Below are 19,722 nucleotides of genomic sequence, written 5' to 3'. Positions count from 1 at the left end.
CGACCCCAAAACAGTAGAATATATTATATATATTGTATTTGTGAGGACATTTTATTGCACATAGGATGAAATGTATGTTCTCAATTAAGTTTTAAGTATCATCAGATGTTTCCCCTAAAACTCCTCATGACAAATTGTTGACATACAATAAGAATACAGAGTTATACAAATTAACATGGACAGCAAAACTCATACCATTCAGAATTTGATGACAAATTTTTTTAGTTCATATTGAAGACTTTTGAGAGATTGAGATGAAACTCTAGTGTGAGATTCATGGGGTCTTTTCTGAAGAAGAATCTAAATATGCTTCTAATGTAGTCTCATTTGGGACAATAAAGAGATCTCAGTTGTGATTTTTGTTGTTACAAGTAGAGCTAAAATGTCTGAGCTGCCAGTTATGATCAGCATAAGTTACATGAAAAAATCTGAACAGTCTGACCTGTACACGAGAACTCAATTTTTTTCAAAGGCTTTGACATAATTCTGTATGTCATGTCTGGTCTGATATGGTCTCAGTGAATAAAAGGCTTGCGTAAAATGTCTCCTTTGGCTGAATCCAGCTGTTCTGACCGTAACCATTTCCATGTGAGTAATACTGCCTGGTGCCTAGCTTATGTATTGTTAACATTATCTGTCTTTCTCTGTTTAAATGGCACCTTAGCTCATATTAACATTCCAAAAGGTTGGGAATTTTAGTGAACAAAACATTTAAATAAATTAAAGTGAATCCATCAAACAGAAGAGTACAAATGTTTACATTTCTCATACTATAACACCACATTTGCTGTGTAAGGTTAGTGTAGCTCCTAGCTTTAAAAAATTACCTCACCACAAAGATTATCCCTGGCCTCAGTGTAAAATATTCCTTGTATTATATTACCTTTCACTGCCAGATAAAATGATCATGTCAACAAAGGGATCAAATAACAAAAGTTTCATCCAGAATCCAGGGGGAACCTTGGAAGCAAAATGGGCACTGTCAAGTATTAATATATGGGCTTGCGGCAACCATCCAGTTTTTGGTAGTTTGACATTGCTGCTGTAAAATATGACATGCTGGCATTAATGATCCATTTGGTCTTTGTTTGATTTCTGTGCAGGGGCGATTTTAAATATACTCATTGAGCTGATGGTCACAGTACATTCACTACATTTAAACACCATGCAGAATTAACCACCACCATGTGTACCAGTACAGTTCTACCACTGGCCACTAGTAGTTCCCATGTTGTATTTGGTTTGGCGTTGTTTTTGTTTTTTTTCTAATAAAACTATATACGCCACAAGCTACTGAATACACAGTCTGTTGAGTAAAGTGTGTGCTCTGATGTATTGTGCTATATTCTGCATAATATACTGTATGTTGAGTTTGTTGTGTTCTTTGATCTACTCTATAATTTTAGGAATACAAACCAGCATTCCTGTTTTTGAACACTTTAGTCTTTGACAAATATGTTTTTTTCAATGGCTGATGCAGAAACCGATATCTGCCAATGGCTGATATAATATAAACAAAAATATTTTTTATACATTGACAAGGATGTCTGTGTCACACCCCTGGGCCTGTTTTGTTGTGTTTTCTGTCCCCATGTGCTCCGTGACCTAGTTTCCCTCTAGTTTTGATCATGCCATTTGGTTCAGGTGTGTCTTGTTAATTACCCTTGTTTCATCTTGTATTTAAAGTGTTGTCCGTTCCTTTGTTCCTTGGTTCACTGTTAAACATCTTGATGTGCTACGTGTGTCTCCAGCCTGTTTGGATTATTAAAGACTGTTGTTTATTAGGGGTGGGACGATAAATCAATGTGCTAATTTATCGCGATATTTCCAGCCGTGATACGTTATCGATACTCTGGCACCAAGTATCGATATTTTTTTTAAACATACAAAAGATATAAATTCATACCTACACTGTGGCTGTTTACCACTTTGACTAGCTGGAGCGGCAGTACCTCCAGACTTCTTGCGGTAACACTTCCCAGATTGCGGATGGTCAGTTAAACAGAAATTGTAATTCACACCGAAGAAGAAATACGAGCATAATGGTACACCAACAACAAATCAGAGATGCTAGAGCAGCTTATGTATAGGGAGATGAGAACTAAAAAACTACCCCGGAACAGCGATCAGCATGGAATGTAGGCTTCGATCACGTTATCATTGCAGAGCAAAACTAGATGCTCTCTCTCTCTTTAGATATTACAAGTACGCGTTATGCAGTGTGGGCAGTGTGCACCTACCTGCTGAAACATAAATCTGCACCTATGGCATGGAGGTTGAAACAAAACCTTGTCAGAGCCGCTTAAAGTTGATAAGCAGTTAAATGTGTTGGTTTGCACACAAAAAAAATCTGTAAGCTTTTAATAAGTCAAAGAATAAAATGATTAATTTTCTTTACATGTTAAATTTGATTTACAGAACTTTTTGTGCTATTTTCTGTCAGTTTGGACTTGAATAAAGAGAGAAAACTTAAACTGACAGAACACCGGACCGACAAAATAGTTTACTGCCGTGTTTTCCCTCCTGTTTTGTTTCCGTGTTTTGAACAGGGTTTTTTTTTTTTTTGGTTTCCCATGTTCCCCCTATGGATCCTTCACCTCATTGTTTCCCTCCCTAGCCTTTTAAGGATCTTCCCCTTTTGGAGTATGCGGTTGAGTTCAGCCAGCTCACCATTTTAATGGTGTTCGATGACGCTGTGCTGAATCACTGTTTTGGATCGGGGCCAACTACCATCACCTCGTCAACCTCCAAGACACCACTGGACTGAGCTGGAGGGAGACGATTATCCGGTATCTGGAGAGTGTCCTGCCCCGATCCAGAGCACAGCCAGACCCAGAGCCCAGCCCACCATCTTCCCACTGTGTGGGGTCCAAGCCAGAGCCCACCGATGACGGAGAGCCCAAGCACGCCGCAGAGCTGAGGATCACCGTGGAGCCGATGCTGCAAGTGACATAAGACTAGGTGCGAGAGCTGGCTACAATACCCGCCATAAGGGAAAAAGCTGTGGACAGTGAGATCGCGGTGAGGAGCTCCGCCCACTGCACCATGGCTGAGGGTGAGCTGAGTGTGGATCTGGAACTGTGGATCTCTGAAAGAGTGTTTGTAGATTTATATCGACCTGCCCCCTCTCCTCCCTCCTTCGTCAGAGCCATCTGTCCCTCCAGTTCCCACTTCCTGCCCAGAGAGGGCTCCTGTTTCCATCCCAGATAGGGCTCCTGAATCCCCGTCCAGCCAGGAGAGGGCTTTGGTTCCCATTGGCAGCCCAGGGAGGGCTTTTGTTTCTTGAGTATAGCCCTGAGAACCCGGAGTGTCACAAATGCCCGCATTCCTGCCTCCTCACTCGCTGTCGTCTGGCAGCCCCTCTGCTCACCCTCAGCCCATCATCTGTGCAGTGGAATCACTGCGTGTCTGCCAGTCTCCATCTGCGTTGTGGCTGGAGAATCCCTGGCCTCCGCCTCGGCCCGTCGACCCAGCGGCTCCACCATGGCTCCTAGCTCCCTCCTCTCTGCCATGGGCCGGCAGTCCACTGGCTCCGACGGGCTCCATCGTCCCTCTGGCTCCACCTTGGTCTGTTGTCGACCATCCTTCACCTCGGGACTCCACTCCTCAGTCTTCGCCTCGTCCCTCCAGCTCCGTCAGGCTCCTCATTTCCTCTGGCTCCACCTCTGTCGCTCTGGCTCCACCACGGCCTTCCGGAATCACGCCTCCGCCTCAGTCACCTGAGCCATCTGTTCCACCTCGGCCCTCCAGATCCTCCTCATCACCCTGACTCATCGGCTCTTCGTCTCTGCCTCGGGCTCCTCCACCACCTACTCCGCCGCCATCGGTCAGCCCCCTGGAGTCTGCAGCCCTTCCTCCTCCATGGCTCCTCCCTCTGTCGGCTCCACCGTGGGTTGCCACTATGGCTGTGGCCTGGGTTCCTCCTGGAACCACCTGCTCAATGCCCCTCCTGTCTCCGTCTGTTCCGCCCTGGCTCCTCCCTTCATCATCTCCACCATGGACTCTGTCTGCTGCCCCCCTCCCAGGTGTCTGTCCTCCTCCCGAACCTCCTCCCAAGTTCCCACCCGTCCCTTCCTCTGTTGTTCATGCAGCGCGAGGAAGCACAAAATTAATTGACCAAGTGGATAGATTGTCAGTATGACCTTATGATGTTATGCTCCATCATAAATATTGTCCCGCTATTTCATAAACCTACGTTTTCGAACTTGTCCTAGACCTTTTTTCTGTTTTTCACCAAAATTGTTTTGGGTCACCATCAGACTGTGATGGCAATAAGTAACTGAAAGCTTTTCGATAGACCAAACTGTTCTCCGTCTTCAAACTTTGTCCGATGGCCATGAATCTCAAATCTTCTTATTTCCTGGGTTGTACAAAATTCAATAGTACTTTATTTTCAAAAGTTGGCCATTTTGTTTGTCGGCCATTTTGATTTAAACCTATTTTTCAAACTTGTCTTAGGCATCGTTTACACTGCCAGTTAAATGTGACCCAATTCCTATTTTTTGCTCATATGTGACACAGATCAGATCTGTTCTACAGACAGGAAAAAAGCGCATGCATTCGGATATTTCGAGATCGGTTTCAGGACTCATTCATATGTGGAAATAAATCGGATCTAAATCAGATATGTGCCAGTGCGACTGTCATGTAAACAGGCAGATAGGATTTTCTGAGGCACTGCGTTCTGTACGTCATTAAAACTGCGACAATTTGGTACTTCTTCGCAGTTTAATGACATCATATGTGACCTGTGCTAAAAAATTTATAAATAAAAAAATAGCCTGAAAAAACGCTCCAAGTTGTAATTAAATATCTGAAATTAGCTTTATTTGTACATTTTCTAAGAGGATTACCTTTTCTCTGATTGCTTCTCGTGCTGACTGTCATCCAAAGTGCGTGCATATAACGGCGATTCTGATGGCGTGTGATCCCGATAAATACACACATATACGGAATTACAGTTTTTCAGTATTCACGCAAACATAATCTGTTCTGTCTTGAAGTGAATGTTTGGGGAACTGTTGGGGGAAAACATCTGATGTGTAACATTATATTAGATCCGTGCATTACAGTAGGACATCTAGTATCATGTATCATAATGTTAATCTATTAACAAAAGAAAAGAGGGAATCACTTGCTGCACTTCTTTGAACTGCTTTTGTAGTTTTAATAATCAATTTATTTGTAATGAACACGCTTAAGTTATTTTTACATTCGATTAATTGTTTTTCGTACATGAATGCTTTAGACAGAAATAAAATAATAACGGTAATGCATTATTTGTTTCTCTCTAGGCTATTTGTTCAGTTTTTTTTTTTTTTTTTTTTTTTTTTTTTTGCATCTGTTCTTGTTTATAATAACAAAGATAAAATAAAATAATTTTTGTGACATGTCATTAATTGCTCATTGTGACTCATTTTGTCAGCACAGGTCACAGTATTCTCAGGAGGAAGCACATGTGGGGGCAGTAAATGACAAAAACGCATGCACAATGTTTCAGGTGGTATGGCAAGTGTAAACAAATGAATCGAATATGGGTCACAATTGAAAGAACATGTAAACGGACAGACAAAAAAATCGGATGTAGGCAACAAATCAGAAATTGGCATCGAGACCTGCAGTGTAAACGAGGCCTTAGATTGTTTGTCTGATCTTCATGCAACTAAATTCAGACCATCTTGAGACCAAGCTTTTTGATATCTCAAACTGTTTTTGTATAACTCATCCTCAAATTTGAGGCTGTATATCTGCAATGCTTTGGCAAATCGACACCAAACTTTGTGTGTATCATTGTCACACCACACTGATCACACCAGATCAATTTGGGAGTAGCACCACCTATTTGTCAAAAGTTATATGTATTTAGGCTACATCACATTACAAGTGATTGTGAAAACCATAAGTTCGTCTGATGCTCCCTGCCTTGCTTAGCTCCTCAGTTTGCCTCTGTTGTGCTTGGACCCTTATTTGCTTCTTGCAGCTACATATTTTTAAATGTAAACATGTTTTTTGTGTGTGTGTGTGTTGTTGTAGGGTTTTTACAATGATATGATTTTTGATCTGTTTTCAGCATATTGTTGTGCATCTCAACGTTTGAATAAAACTACTTGTTTGTCCAACCAACTGCAGATGGAATATACACCCTTCAGCTTTAAACTTCACAACAGAATCTGAAAATTTTACAGATTTGTGGATATAAATTTATTTAATTGCACAAAACATAAAATGGCTAAGGAAATCTTTGCTGTGGTCTTTACTCAATGACTTTGTTCCTGAAGAATGTCTATAAATTTTAGTCCAGTGGCACCATATTACATACAGGCCTTCATTACCAGTCATATTCCCAGCTGAGAGCAACTACAAAGACTTGCATTAGCACAACAGCAGGGTTTGAGTGGGGCTATGAATTGTGGGAGTACATTATTGAATATGCATGTGCATATGCACACACTCATATCTAAGTATGGGATCTGCCAGTATGAACCCACTATGTTTGATTATCAGATCCACGGGGAGTACGGGAAAGAATGAAAAGAGGGCCGCTGATGGCAGGATGTTGGCATAGTGCCCACCGCTGTGGGTGTTGGGTGATATTACCCCATTCAACAGATCTCTGATCTGTTACATGTTTTCTCCCACAGTATTTTGGTAAGAGTTTGAATGCTAGGTACTGAGCATGAATCAGTCTAGTTAGAACCACTGTAGAACATATGGGCTTTTAATATGGCAATGTTCTGGTCAGAAAAGGGAAATCTAACCCAGCTGTAATAGCAGTATTGATATATCTTTGACGGAAGAAACTAAAGAATTCTTTTGTGTGCCTGCACACTCCCCAAAATCTGACTCTAACAAAACATACCTCTAGGAGAGAAAGGGCAAACTGTTTGTGTGGTTCTGGATGACATTTCAGAGATGAAGAACATTCTGTTTACTTCTGTTTTACTGATTTGACTGAAATAAGTGAGAGCTAACCTTTACCCGTGTGATATTTATCTGACTGTGTACTCATCACTCATAGCCAAAAGATCATTTGCCCACACAATCTGGTGTCTGCAACAGCATATGGTACTGAAAAGATATATGAAGTTTAAGAACAAAAACAACTTAAAAATAACAACAGTGACTAGGGTTAACATGTCAATGATTAACCATGAGCCAGTTGAAAATCGATTTAAAATATGTGACATTTCAAATCAGTTGAGATGCTTAACAAACCGCGATTAAATTAGGGGTAGTTTATATGAATATATATCTAAGGGAACTTACTGTCTTTAGAAAAGTTTAGATGGTATTTTTTTTCTTTTCATCTTGCCTCTGTATGATACATTCATAAGTCTAAGTCTATACATTCAAAAGTTCATAAGTCTAGCGCTGCTTTGTTTATTCAGAAACCAAGGAAATGACACCTGCTGGCAGACAGAAAATCTGCATCTCGTTCAGCTCATCTGCTGTTTCAGTTTCATGCAGATATTTTTTATGTACAGTTTCACAAAACTGAAGTCAAACCATTCTGTTTTTGCTTCAGATTTCGAAATTATACAATCTAAATTAGATTAAAGAGCAGGTCATATGGGTTTTTGAAAAATATCTCTTGCAGTTTATAATGTAGCTATCCTTAAATGAAAAAAATCTGCAAAGTTGTTAATCAAAAAAGTGCATGATAAATAAAGATGCTGTTTCACTAATGAAAGAGACGGTTGTAAATCGCCTTAACGAGTCGTCATATTTTCGAATCTTTTGCCTATTACAGGTGTAGCTGCACTGGTCTAATGAAATGAGCCACGCTTCATACAGATGTCTTTTTGCTGTTTATTGGTCTCTCTTTCTCCGTCTCTTTTCAACAGACACCGTGAAAACTACAAGAAATAAAGCATATAATGTTCAAAATATGCATTTAGCCAAGTCCTTTTCAAGTCTCTCATGTAAATGTCCGCTGATACACAAATTAACACATGCAACAAATCCGAATCCAATTACATCGCTATTTACACATATCATTGTTTACGTAAACTGATATAAAACAACATTATACACAAAATGCAACAGATTTAAAGATGAATTACCGTGTGTGCCCTCTTAGACCATGCAGATAAAGGTACTCTTTTTCAGGCTCTGCATACCATTAGCATTTCTCTGCATCCATGTTACTTCTACCCATAATGCAGCGGTCCCGCGTTCAACTCAACCTGGTCATATGACCAGTTACTCTTCAATAGTAACTATTTCTTAAAGAACCCATAACTTGTAACATTTTAAGGGAGCACATTCTCTACTTATAAACTTGAATATTACATTCATACATAATAGACAAATATTTTTAAACAATAAATGAACTCAAATTGATAAGAAATTTGAAACAAACATAAATATGCAGATCTCTTTGAAAACATGTCTTTGACAGTTACAACAGGTATTCATCACTGGGTAACACATTTGCATAATCCCCACCTGTCCGGGAAATATGAACAGAGTCTGACCTGCCCATAAACACTTCCGCTAGTTAGTGTGTTTACATGATGTTGAGATGACGCTGTGTTCAAGGATACCACAGAAATACAATTCAAACCTTTTGTTGTGTACTTGTGATTTTTAGTGTGTTTGATTGTTTTTTATTGGATTTTATCTTCGTTGGCTTCTAATCTTCTTAATTTGGACTAACAAACTCTCTGAACCTCAACCTGTAAGTAGTACGATTGCTATGTTGTGCTCAAAAAAGGTCCTAGTGCAGCTTTAGGTTTCAAGGTGAACCACGATATTATTGTCTTACTGAAGTAGTTCTGATAATTCACTGTGAACCTACTATTTCCTAAGAATGTGTCGATTATTGTAGACTGATGTTGTTCTAAAGACTTCCAATAATAATAAAGAATGTAGTGTAGCACACAGGTTTTATAAATCATTGTGAAAACTGACATTTATTTTGCTGCACCGGCAGTTATGGGGTTAATGCAGGAGAGACGACCGAGTGTTAGGCTGCTGCGCCTGATACAGCTGTTCTGCGTTCTGATTAAAAGTTAAGACAGCGCCTTTGTCTGTCGTTCTTCAAACATTACAGTAGACATATTTTGGTTTACAAACTGTATTGTTTCATCAGTTAGTCACGTTAGCACTCGGCTAACGTTTTCACCAAGTGTTCACAGTTTAGCAGTTAAACTTTAGCTGTGGGCACGATTCGCTTGCATAAGTGTTTTTGTATTTTATGTAATGAGAACGGATTGGAGCATTATATTGTTTTATGTTAAGGTCCTTTGTCAATGGTAGCGCTGGCTAACTGGCTCAATGACTCCTCTCTGTGCCAATCACAACAGGCTTCTCCAGCTGACCAATCAGAGCAGAGTAGGCTTATGGAAGGGAGGGGTTTGCTCCGAACTTGCTTGGAACAAATATTTCCTAATCATTGGCAAATGACTCTAATATTAATAGGGGTGTAAGAAAATATCGATAAATGCAAGTATCGCAATATTTTGTTTGGCGATACTGTATCGATTCTCAAAAACGGAATATCGATAATAAAAATAATAATAAATAATATCATACAAGATTTATGGCAGTTGTTTCATTTTGAGTTTATATCCTGGCCGCTAGAAGGTAGTCTTCATCTCTGAACAAATCCTGAGTGACAGGATATACTAGCATTAAGGCACGCTTAATTAACGTTAATATAGTTCTAGTAATAGAGGAGGAAAGATTTGTCCCAGTTCCTGTTTCGGTGTACAAAGCTGAAGTGTGCCGGTAGGGTCACTGCGCGGCTGCAGCTTTTCTCTCATTTTGGGGGCGTTTTTGTGTAGTTGGGGGGGCGGTGCTCGCGTTGCGGTCTCGGTGATTCCATGCGGAACATAGAAATACAAACTGACAACCTGTGAAATCCAAGTGGAAAAGGTTCAACATCTGTATTTATTTTATTGTTTTACAATTGTTTTGTTTTCTTTAGGAATACTGTAAGCACTTTATTTTTATTGATATTAAGCAGATGTAATTATATTGTTTAGATCAAAATGTTATGACATTGTATGTTACAATTGTAAACTAAAACTGTGAACCATTAAAGCAGGGTCTAAAAATATATATATGGTCTTTTTAATAAAATACATTTTATACGTATTATACATTTAACTAAAGGATGCTGCAAGCACTTTATTTTTTCCCCCTTTACTCATACTGCACAAAAAGTGTTTCAATAACGTTGAATGTTACAGGGACTGATTATTGCATATGCAGATCCCACTGTGTTCTGGTTAAATAATTTTTATTAATTTATTTATTGCTAAAGTTTGCATATGGTGGTGTGTTCTTAATGACAGCTTTCCTAAAAATATATCCTATTCCTAAAATAAGAAATATCCCAATATATCGCCTTGCTTACAGTATCGCAATGTATTGCAACATATCGTATCACAACCCCTGTATTGTGATACGTGTCATATCGCCAGATTCTTGGCAACACACAGCCCTAAATATTAAATGTATATTCTGAGAAAATTACAATGTTTTCTGACCTTAGATGCATTTAAATCTGTTGTAGGGCACTCCAACACAATATTAGGACACTTTAAAATACCATATGATCTGCTCTTTAAAACTGCTCATGTTACATGTATGCAGCATCTTTGTGTTGGGATCATGATAAAAATGCAGTGGTTGCCTTTAAATTTAAACGGAAAGAGCACAGACAAAGCCTTATTTTGTTTATATGAAGAAATTTATTTTATTTGTGTTACTTATTTATATGATTTGGGGCCTGTTTTAAAATTTCAATTTAGTTTTGAAAGTGAAATTCATGCTCTGCATTTAACCCATCCAAAGTGCACACACACAGCAGTGAACACACACACACCGTGAACACACACCCGGAGCAGTGGGCAGCCATTTATGCTACGGTGCCCAGGGAGCAGTTGGGGGTTTGGTGCCTTGCTCAAGGGCATCTCAGTTGTACTTGTTATTTACATTTACATTATATTTAAATTTAGTCATTTAGCAGACGCTTTTATCTTAAGTGACTTACAAATGAGGACAATAGAAGCAATTAAAACAAACAAAAGAGCAATAATATGCAAGTGCTATATTAGTTTATTATAGTGTTATATTTCAATTTCACAAAGAAATGTGCAGCATTTTGTCCAAGCAATTACAAAAGGACACATTGAATTTATAATTTATCTTAAATCTCATTTTGTTAAAAAAATCATGAATCGAATCTAATCGTGAGTTGAGTGAATTAATAATAATAAACTAATAATAATAAATTAATAATAATAAACTAATAGTGACACATTATTTGCGATGCACTGAAATAAATATTCTTGGTAAATACTGTCATTTGGTTTCTGTTTTTAGAAGATCTTTAAAAACATCCCAGATTTTGTGGACTATTTTTATATTCTTTCAACATTACTCTGCGGTAAAGTTTGGTTGAAATTTTGGCACATTCCTGCATATTACTCAGGAATGATGAAGTGACTTGTTTTTTAAAAGAGATAGAAAGAAAGAAGAAAGTAAAGACAAGACAGTAGCAGAGTGCAACGTGCTGGAGGACAAAGAGATGTGAAGGGTGTGGTGCTTCTGGAGGAATTTTTGCCTTTAGTAATCAGCAGAGAATCACAATGAATGTCTCTACAGCTCCTTTGTCAAGAAAGATACTCATATAGACACACAGGATGACATATGTCTTGATCAGATTTCAAAAAGCACTGAAATACATCTCGTGGCATTCCACCACATAATAAGACGTGTGCAGGATCACATGCCACTAACACCTGAAGAGTTTATGATGATATATCTAGCATGTTTAAAGGTGTGTAATTTCTGCCACACTGACGGCACAAAACAGAACCAATAAAGAAGATGTTGAATGATGTACACAAAAAAGAGGGAAAATCTTTCATCTTTAAAACACATGTACTAAGTTATTTTACATGTGTGCCTTGTATACATGTTGGTTTCATAAAAAAGTAAATAAAAACATAATGTGAATACATTTGAGGGTACACGTATTACTCATTATTTTCTAAAATGTTTTTAACATATTCATAAGGGTAATTATTAACTCATAAATGTCATACATTTTTTTGGGGTCACACCACATGACATATTTCTATGATAAAATTTTCTTAAATAATAACTGTATTTTTTAGTATAATATATTCTTATGCCTATTGGTCGCATCACATGACTATTAGTGGACAATGTATTCAGTTATTAATGCTTTTCTTTATTATAAAGTATCACCCTAACAATTTCGACATTTATGCCTAAGGACATTTTCAAATGAATTTTAATGCTCAAACTATGCTCATCATAGAAGATGTGAATTCAGAACATTGTATACATGAATAGCATTTTTATGTATTTTTGAATAAATGAATAGGTCCGGAAAAAAACTAAATTAATGTCCGGTCACATCATTGACCCTAAGACAGAAAAAAATTATAATGCATGGCCTCTGGAGGCTTCTGTATGTTTGGAAATAGTCATAAGTGGTTCTTATTAAAAGATATAGTCCAACCAAAGAAAAACTGAAAACCAATGGTTTTTGTTTCCCTTTGACTTCCACTGTATGGACAAAAAACTGTGCAAGTCAACGGGGAACTAAAACAGTTTGATTACCAGTTTTTGAATGACTTTGAGAGAACTTTCTCTTTAAGGCAAGCAACCGGTCACCAACTTAAAAACTTGGAAACCACTTAGCAACGCCCTGGCAAAACCCCACTCACAGTTTCTTCCAAAAACACAAAAATCAAATTAACTTATAACATTAGTCAAAAGCAAACAGTCTTCATCCAGGTTATTTGGCAGGACTAAGCCACATAGAATTACTTTGCAACCATCTGAAACACAAACACAGCAACTGCAGGAATGTCTGCAAAAATCAATAAAGATTTTGGAGAAAGTAAAACATACGAAGGGCCTGAAGCCCCTGGCTTCCTCTGAATGGGCCGGTAGCCAAGCCTGAGTGAAGGGCATGTGAGCATGAGGGAGATGTGGGAGGAGGCGTCTAAGACCATGGGGGATGGGGGTAGACAGCAAGACTGGAGGTGCTACTATTGTGGTGTATGATTTCGGTAACATGAGCAACCTACTAACTCACTCGCATGCACACACATCCACATCTGCCTCCTCAGAAATGAGTTAGCCACCAGGTGTTTGCAGCTGTCTGTGGATTTTATGGTAAACAGAGAAAGACAGAGAGATGGAAAGCGATAAAGACGGACAGGTTTGAGGGGGATGAGAGGCGGTGATTTAGAGGGAGATTTTGGAAAAAACATTATTCGAGGACTTCCGAAATCCCCCTTGCATTGTGAGGACTTCTGCCAGATCTCGAATCGGTTCCTGGCCAGTGACGTGTCCCACAGATGGGGCTCTCCAAAAGTGACAGGCTGCGTTCAGCCAATTAAATTGTGCATTTTGGAAGGGTGCGTTAAGCTGGTTTTAAGTGTGGGGAATAATAATGAGATAAAGCCGAAGAATCACATGGGACATGGTCCGCAAAATTAACTCTTTTATCAGTACATACTATGTATTTCCCATTTATTTTAATGGCATTAAAGCTGTGTCCTTAACACTGTTGCATGAAGCATATAATTGCTATTGATCCAAAAGGAGATTATTTTGAATTAATAGGTGGGGAAAATGTTCTTGTACTTTCCATGTCATATAAAGGAATATACAAAGAAATAATCAGTAGTCTAATAATTACATATTTCAATGTTGAAGGGATAGTTCGCCTAGAAATGAATTTACTTGAATGTTATTTCAAACTGGTAGGAAATTTTCTGTGACGCACAAAAGGAGATGCTCAAAAGCACACTGTGCAAATGTTTTTTTTAAAAAGACTCTTATGATCAATGTTGCATTTCTTTGATCAAAATGCAGTAATAACAGTAATATTGTGCAATATTATTACAATTTAAAAATAACTTTTCTATTTTAAGATATTTATAATGTAATTTAGTCATGTGATGGCAAAGCTGAATTTTTAGAAACATTTCTTCTTATTATTAATGTTGAAAACAGTTTTGCTGCTTAATATTTTAGTGGAAACTGATACTTTTTAAAGGATTCTTTAATGAAAATAAAGTTCAAAAGAACAGCATTTAAATGAAAAGGACATTTTTAACAATGTACAATGCAAGTCTTTAGTTTCCCTTTTAAGCAATTTAAACCTAAAGTTTTTTTTTCTCTACACTTTTGAAAAGTGAACAAAAAAGCAACATACATGAACAATAATCATAGTATACTGTAGGTATACAGTATGTACTGAAATTTCAGCCACTGAAAATATTCTCCACAGAAGAAAATGTCAGACAGTTTTGAAATAACAAGAGGAAGTTTAAATGATGACAGAATTTTCTTTTATGATAAACTATCCTTTTAAGAATATTTGCTCTTTTTATTATTGAATAGCCTGTAATAAAAAAAATTAATTGGGACAATTTGAGTGTGTCAAACCTAATTTGGGATTCCTTTTACAGCTTTCTAAAAAAAACAAAAAAACACAAAAAACAGTCTGTAAGAAAGGGAGAGGGGCAAAAAGAGCTGGCATCCATCCACTGTAAATTCTTCACCCCCTTCGTTGCACTTGGATGATTGTTATTCATTCTCATGCTTCATTAATGTGGTCAGTATCCACATCTGACTTTGATAAACATGCCATCACTATATTCCACATAAGACCACGGCTTTACAAATTTATTCTTTAGTTGGATCACAACTACGATGGCAGGTTGTGCCACACAGAGCTTGCCTGAAAATACAAGAATCTACACAGATCATTGAATGAAGTAACATAAAACACGTTGGCAGCTCCGAAGGCCCTTGTCAGTTCATGGCAACAGCAAGTTTTTGACAGACTTCCCAGACCATACTAATATTAAAATCTAAGCCAAGAAAAAATGTGGAGCAGACAAGCCAGACTGAGCCGGGCTGGATTCCTTCACAAAATGGCTAGACACAGTTTTCTTCATTCTTGAAACAGTCAGTGCTTTTTAGGTATCCTCTTGTTCAAATACAGCTCAGATGAAGACTAGATGACAAACACCGAGCCTTTTCCTGTCAACGACACAATTGTCAACTCACAAAAGGCTTTGATAAGCACAATCTCCATCAGATAGGGATCTACCCCTGTAAACTCACCTGTGGATCTTAGACACGCACACCTCCAGCTACCATCCTCCATTCAGCTTCCTCGCCAGAGATATGAGTGCATTTAAACTGAGGAATGCCATGCCATTGTTTTGGCTGAACTCAAAGCGGCCCGCGGTGCACTCATCTAGCCTGTGTCTCAGCTCATCACTACGGGGAAATCTTAGCAAAGGATCAAAACCTTGACTTCAGGGATGTGATCAAAAGAGATCTAATACTGAATTATGCTTTAAAGCAAAGGGCTTTGTTTGAGCACTATCTCACTATCTCAGTAGTCGTCTCATTGGGATGAATCTTTTGTAAACAGGTGTAAAATATTTCATTATGAGTGAAATGTTCACCATAGTTTCTGCCTGACCTTATACAGTGTATTTGTGGGGTTTTCTACAAGATAAACCACACAAATACCATATCAGTGACTCACTGGTGTTAGTTTGGATGAGTTGTATAATATTAAATGTATACACTAACATTCAAAGGGGGTCGGTAAGAGTTTTGGAAGAAGGCGCTTATGCTCACAAAGGCTGCACTTATTTGAGAAAAATACAGTAAAAACTGTAATATTGTGAAATATTGTTACAATTTAAAATAAATGTTTTCTATTTTAATATATTTTAAAAGGTAATTTATTCCTGTAATGGCAAAGCCATTTTTCTTTTTCAAATGTTTCCTTCTGTTGCACTCGACCTAATGGTTTTAGAATGCAATAACAAAATTATGCAAATACAGACTAAGAAGGTAAACAGCCTAATTATACAGGGCTTTCTTTCCATTGTGTGCTGGAAGCTAGTGTGAATGTTCAGAAAACCTAATAGCAGTGAATTGACAAATTTCACCTTTAAAGTCACAATGAAATGGAAGTTCACACTATTTTCTAAATGCATCCTAATGATCTTGTTGTGAATGATTCATCTTTCAAAAAATGTCTTGATTCCATAATTTTTAATCAAAATTTCATATCTGGATGTTCTGGTGAAACAACACACTTCTCTCTGGCAATGTATGCTGAACTCCTCCAGTCGTTTAGTCTGTTTAAAAAGCACACACATCTATGTATGTTAATGTATTTTTGAATGAATGTGATTCTGACAAGATCATCTGCAGCTATTTACTAAAACGCAGCACTGCATTGCTTCAAATTGAACTTTGAATGGTGAATATGTGCAGCAATGATGCAGTAAAGTTGAATATGAGGTAAGGATGGAGGGACTAAAACAGACATCTGCACAATTCAAGACCTCCAGCACACAATCATATATAATGCATATGTGTTGAGTGCGTACATGTTTACAATCAATAACAGGTGTTTAGTTTTGTTCAGGTAATTGCCTTCTTGCTGCCCCCTGCTGGTAAGAGTCATTAGAGATTTAGTGTGATTGGATTAGATAAGAGATTAATTTAAAACTCAAGATCATGTTTCCTTAGTATCAGTGATGTTTCATATTGCATTGGTACCCATTACACACAATTGTGCATAAACAACAATACTCAGCCTCACATAGCTGCAAATAATGACAATTTAATCCAATCGTGTGAGGCTCTCAACCTTTATCTAATCCACACGTTGTTACTCACTGAAACTGAACACCAAAGCAACAATGTAAATTATCCATACATAAAGGTCTTCACTGATTTGCACCTTCTTCCAAGCCAAAACAATAAGCCCACAGGCTTTTACATGACATTCACTGTCAAGAGTGACAGACAGCGGCTCAACCCAGGATTGTGGGCATTGAAACCCCCTCAAACCAGGAACAGCCACTCAATTGTATCGCCTCCACTGTGGGTCATGAGCTGCTATGGGAAGCAGGAAGTCTAACGCAAAGCATTTTTGTCGCTGGCACACAATGCAGCTCGTATGAAATTAAAGGAATGAGTATGGACATCTGGGCTAAAATGCATATTTTGGCGGATGTCCTATATTAGGATTTTTCATTCAAGCTCTGGTTTTCACTTTTGATTGACAGGGCCTTGATATAAAGATATTTCCCATTGTCATTCTGTATATGTCAGTTAAATTGATGAATAATATAATAACAGTAATATTATTTTTTAAATAATAATATGAATATTAATAATTTTATTAATATTTTAAACTATTTTAAACTGTTATAGTATGGGTCCTGTATTTTAAATACATTTACATAAGTTGTCAATGTGACGATTTACACAAAAAGGTCAAAAATGAGTAATGAATGAGTAAAATGTAATTTAATTTAGAACCAAATATATATATATATATATATATATATATATATATATATATATATATATATATATATATATATATATATATTAGAATTTTACTTATACACACATATATACAGTATATATGAAAATGATTACTATTATATAAATATTTATTATTTATTATATTTTTATTTTATTATTTTATATTATTATGCTCTAGTTTTATTATCATTATTATTACGATTTGATTTACTGTTTTGATATTGGGTCATATATGGTTCGTTACAATACATAAGTTATTAGTGTCACAATTTACACAAATGTGACCATTTAAACAATCATAATAAAATCATAAAAATCATAATCATAAAAATAAAATTACTAATAAATAATACTAGTAGTAATAATAATAATAATAACAATCACTTTTCAAAGCCTTTGTTCAGTACATATTCTATCATCCACATCACAGTCACTATAATTTGTAAGGATGACACTTTCAATGTCAAGTTCTTGGATGAAAAATCGCCCCCCTACATTGAGAGAGCAAGGTGACCCCTTTTAATCATAGGGGCTGTTATCTAACGGTGTGTTCAGTCAATAATCCCAGGACAGACAGCTTTGGTTCATTTGCTAGGGAACTGGAGGGACCTTACTAACGCAAGGGTGAACAGACGGTAGGATAGGGGCTTATTAAAACCCTTTGGAGAAACCAGCATTACAGGACAGTCCTGCTCCACTTCGAGGAAAATATGTTATGAGAGAAAGAGGGAAAAAAAGGGATGAGGGTGGAAAAACAGTGTAGAAAGATAGACAAAAAAGTAGACGGACAAAATAACAGAGGATAGAGAGAGATGGAAAAGGAGAGGATTATGCAGTGGGGGTCCATCATCTGTTCCCTAATGAGAAGGGTTAGTTCAGTAGTTGTCTAGGTCATGTACTAAAGAGAGCGCAACACAGAATGAGACCTGCAGGGCAATTTGCACATATATAAGCTTAAACAGGGTTGTTTTGAGCATTTAGGCCAACAAACATATGATAAAATATGATTTAAAAACTGAATATTGCACATTGTGAACAGCTTTCTTATCACTGTGAAAATCTCTCATATCATCACATTTTTGAGCGCCCTTTAAAGGAGTTCCACAGATTGTATCTGAACACAGACACACAAAGCCTGTATTTGTGACCAGTCTCATGATCTGAACCACTTCAGACATAAAAATACAACCAGAGGCAACAGCAAATTGGCTAATTATGAACATAAAACCTCTCAGTTTGAAATATTTGCTTAGTTAAACATATTTGCTTTGCTTTACTAGATAAAATAGGGTAATTAGTAGACTAAATAGTAGAATAAATGTCAATTTTCTAGAACAGTATGTCTGTTTCAAAACACTTAGTCCACCTGCTGTTTTCTGTCAAGTCATATATGCCAGTTTTAACAGTTTACGTAACATTTTCAGCAAATTGAACATATGAGAAATTCCAAAATGGACTTCTGCATGTATAAATGCAGATAGTGTATTTAATAGTGCATTACTCTACTAATATGTATTTGCAGTAACGTACGTTTGAACAAGCTAAACATATGTATGGGCTCACGTGCAGTGTGTTTTGATAACAAACTCAACTCTTTTCAAAAGCGAAAAGGTGAACACGCTTCACAAATGAAGTCTAAATAACTTTAAACAGTCAATATCCCTCTATTACACAAAGAACGGTTTAAACGCCATAGTTTAAACACATTATCTTACAATATACTGTAACTGCAGCATCCCCAAACATCCGCGTGCATCCCATTCAAACGCGCGCGGTCGAAACGCTCCAAAAAGTTTCTCACAGAAATAAACCACAACAAAAAACCAGAACCGCATAGAAAGATTAGGCGAAGTTGTCTTACCTTGCCAAGCAAGAGCGCACATTTGAAGAACAAACAGTAAAAGTGAAGTGTTTGGCAAAGCCATGTTCCTGAAGTTATCCATCTGAATGAAGCGCACGAGAGGAGCACGGCAGTTTTGGCCAGGAGGAGCGCGAGAGAGGGAGGAAGATGGAGTCGAGTTGCACAAACGCTGCCTGTCTGTTCGCTATTGTACTGTCCTGCTGCGAGTGGGAGGAAATTTGGGACATTCAATTAATGCGCTCCACCCTACAAAATAAGGTTAAAATCATATTTTTTGGTCGCTTATTATATCTTGATTTGTTTTACCCGCGCGTAAAAGAGTTTAACACGACTTATTGTTCTGTTATGTTGTACTAATAACATTACAAGTGCCCTGCCAGGATGCTTTGGACATGTTACCATGTTAATACCACGTTAATGGACATTTACCTAAATAATATCATCTAAATAATATCATTAAATAATATCATTATATTATTTGGAGTAATTTC

General features: G+C 37.4%; 1 protein-coding gene across 2 annotated transcripts in view; it reads right to left on the bottom strand.

Annotated features, from left to right (window-relative positions):
• Positions 1-19,423, bottom strand: part of LOC122137497 (cell surface glycoprotein MUC18-like) — a 64,944-nt gene extending 45,521 nt beyond the window's left edge. The window contains exon 1 of one of the 2 annotated variants that reach the window (XM_042724933.1): positions 19,232-19,423. In XM_042724933.1, coding sequence (XP_042580867.1) covers positions 19,232-19,313 — 82 coding nt within the window. In that variant the 5' untranslated portion in view covers positions 19,314-19,423. The remainder of the gene's footprint in view (positions 1-19,231) is intronic. The other variant, XM_042724934.1, reaches the window with a different exon arrangement.
• Positions 19,424-19,722: the final 299 nt, after the last annotated feature.

This window comes from Cyprinus carpio, chromosome B5, assembly GCF_018340385.1.
Source record: "Cyprinus carpio isolate SPL01 chromosome B5, ASM1834038v1, whole genome shotgun sequence".
Classification (NCBI taxonomy): domain Eukaryota; kingdom Metazoa; phylum Chordata; class Actinopteri; order Cypriniformes; family Cyprinidae; genus Cyprinus; species Cyprinus carpio.
Note: the sequence above shows the minus strand (reverse complement) of the source record. Positions and strands in the feature narration are given on the sequence as shown.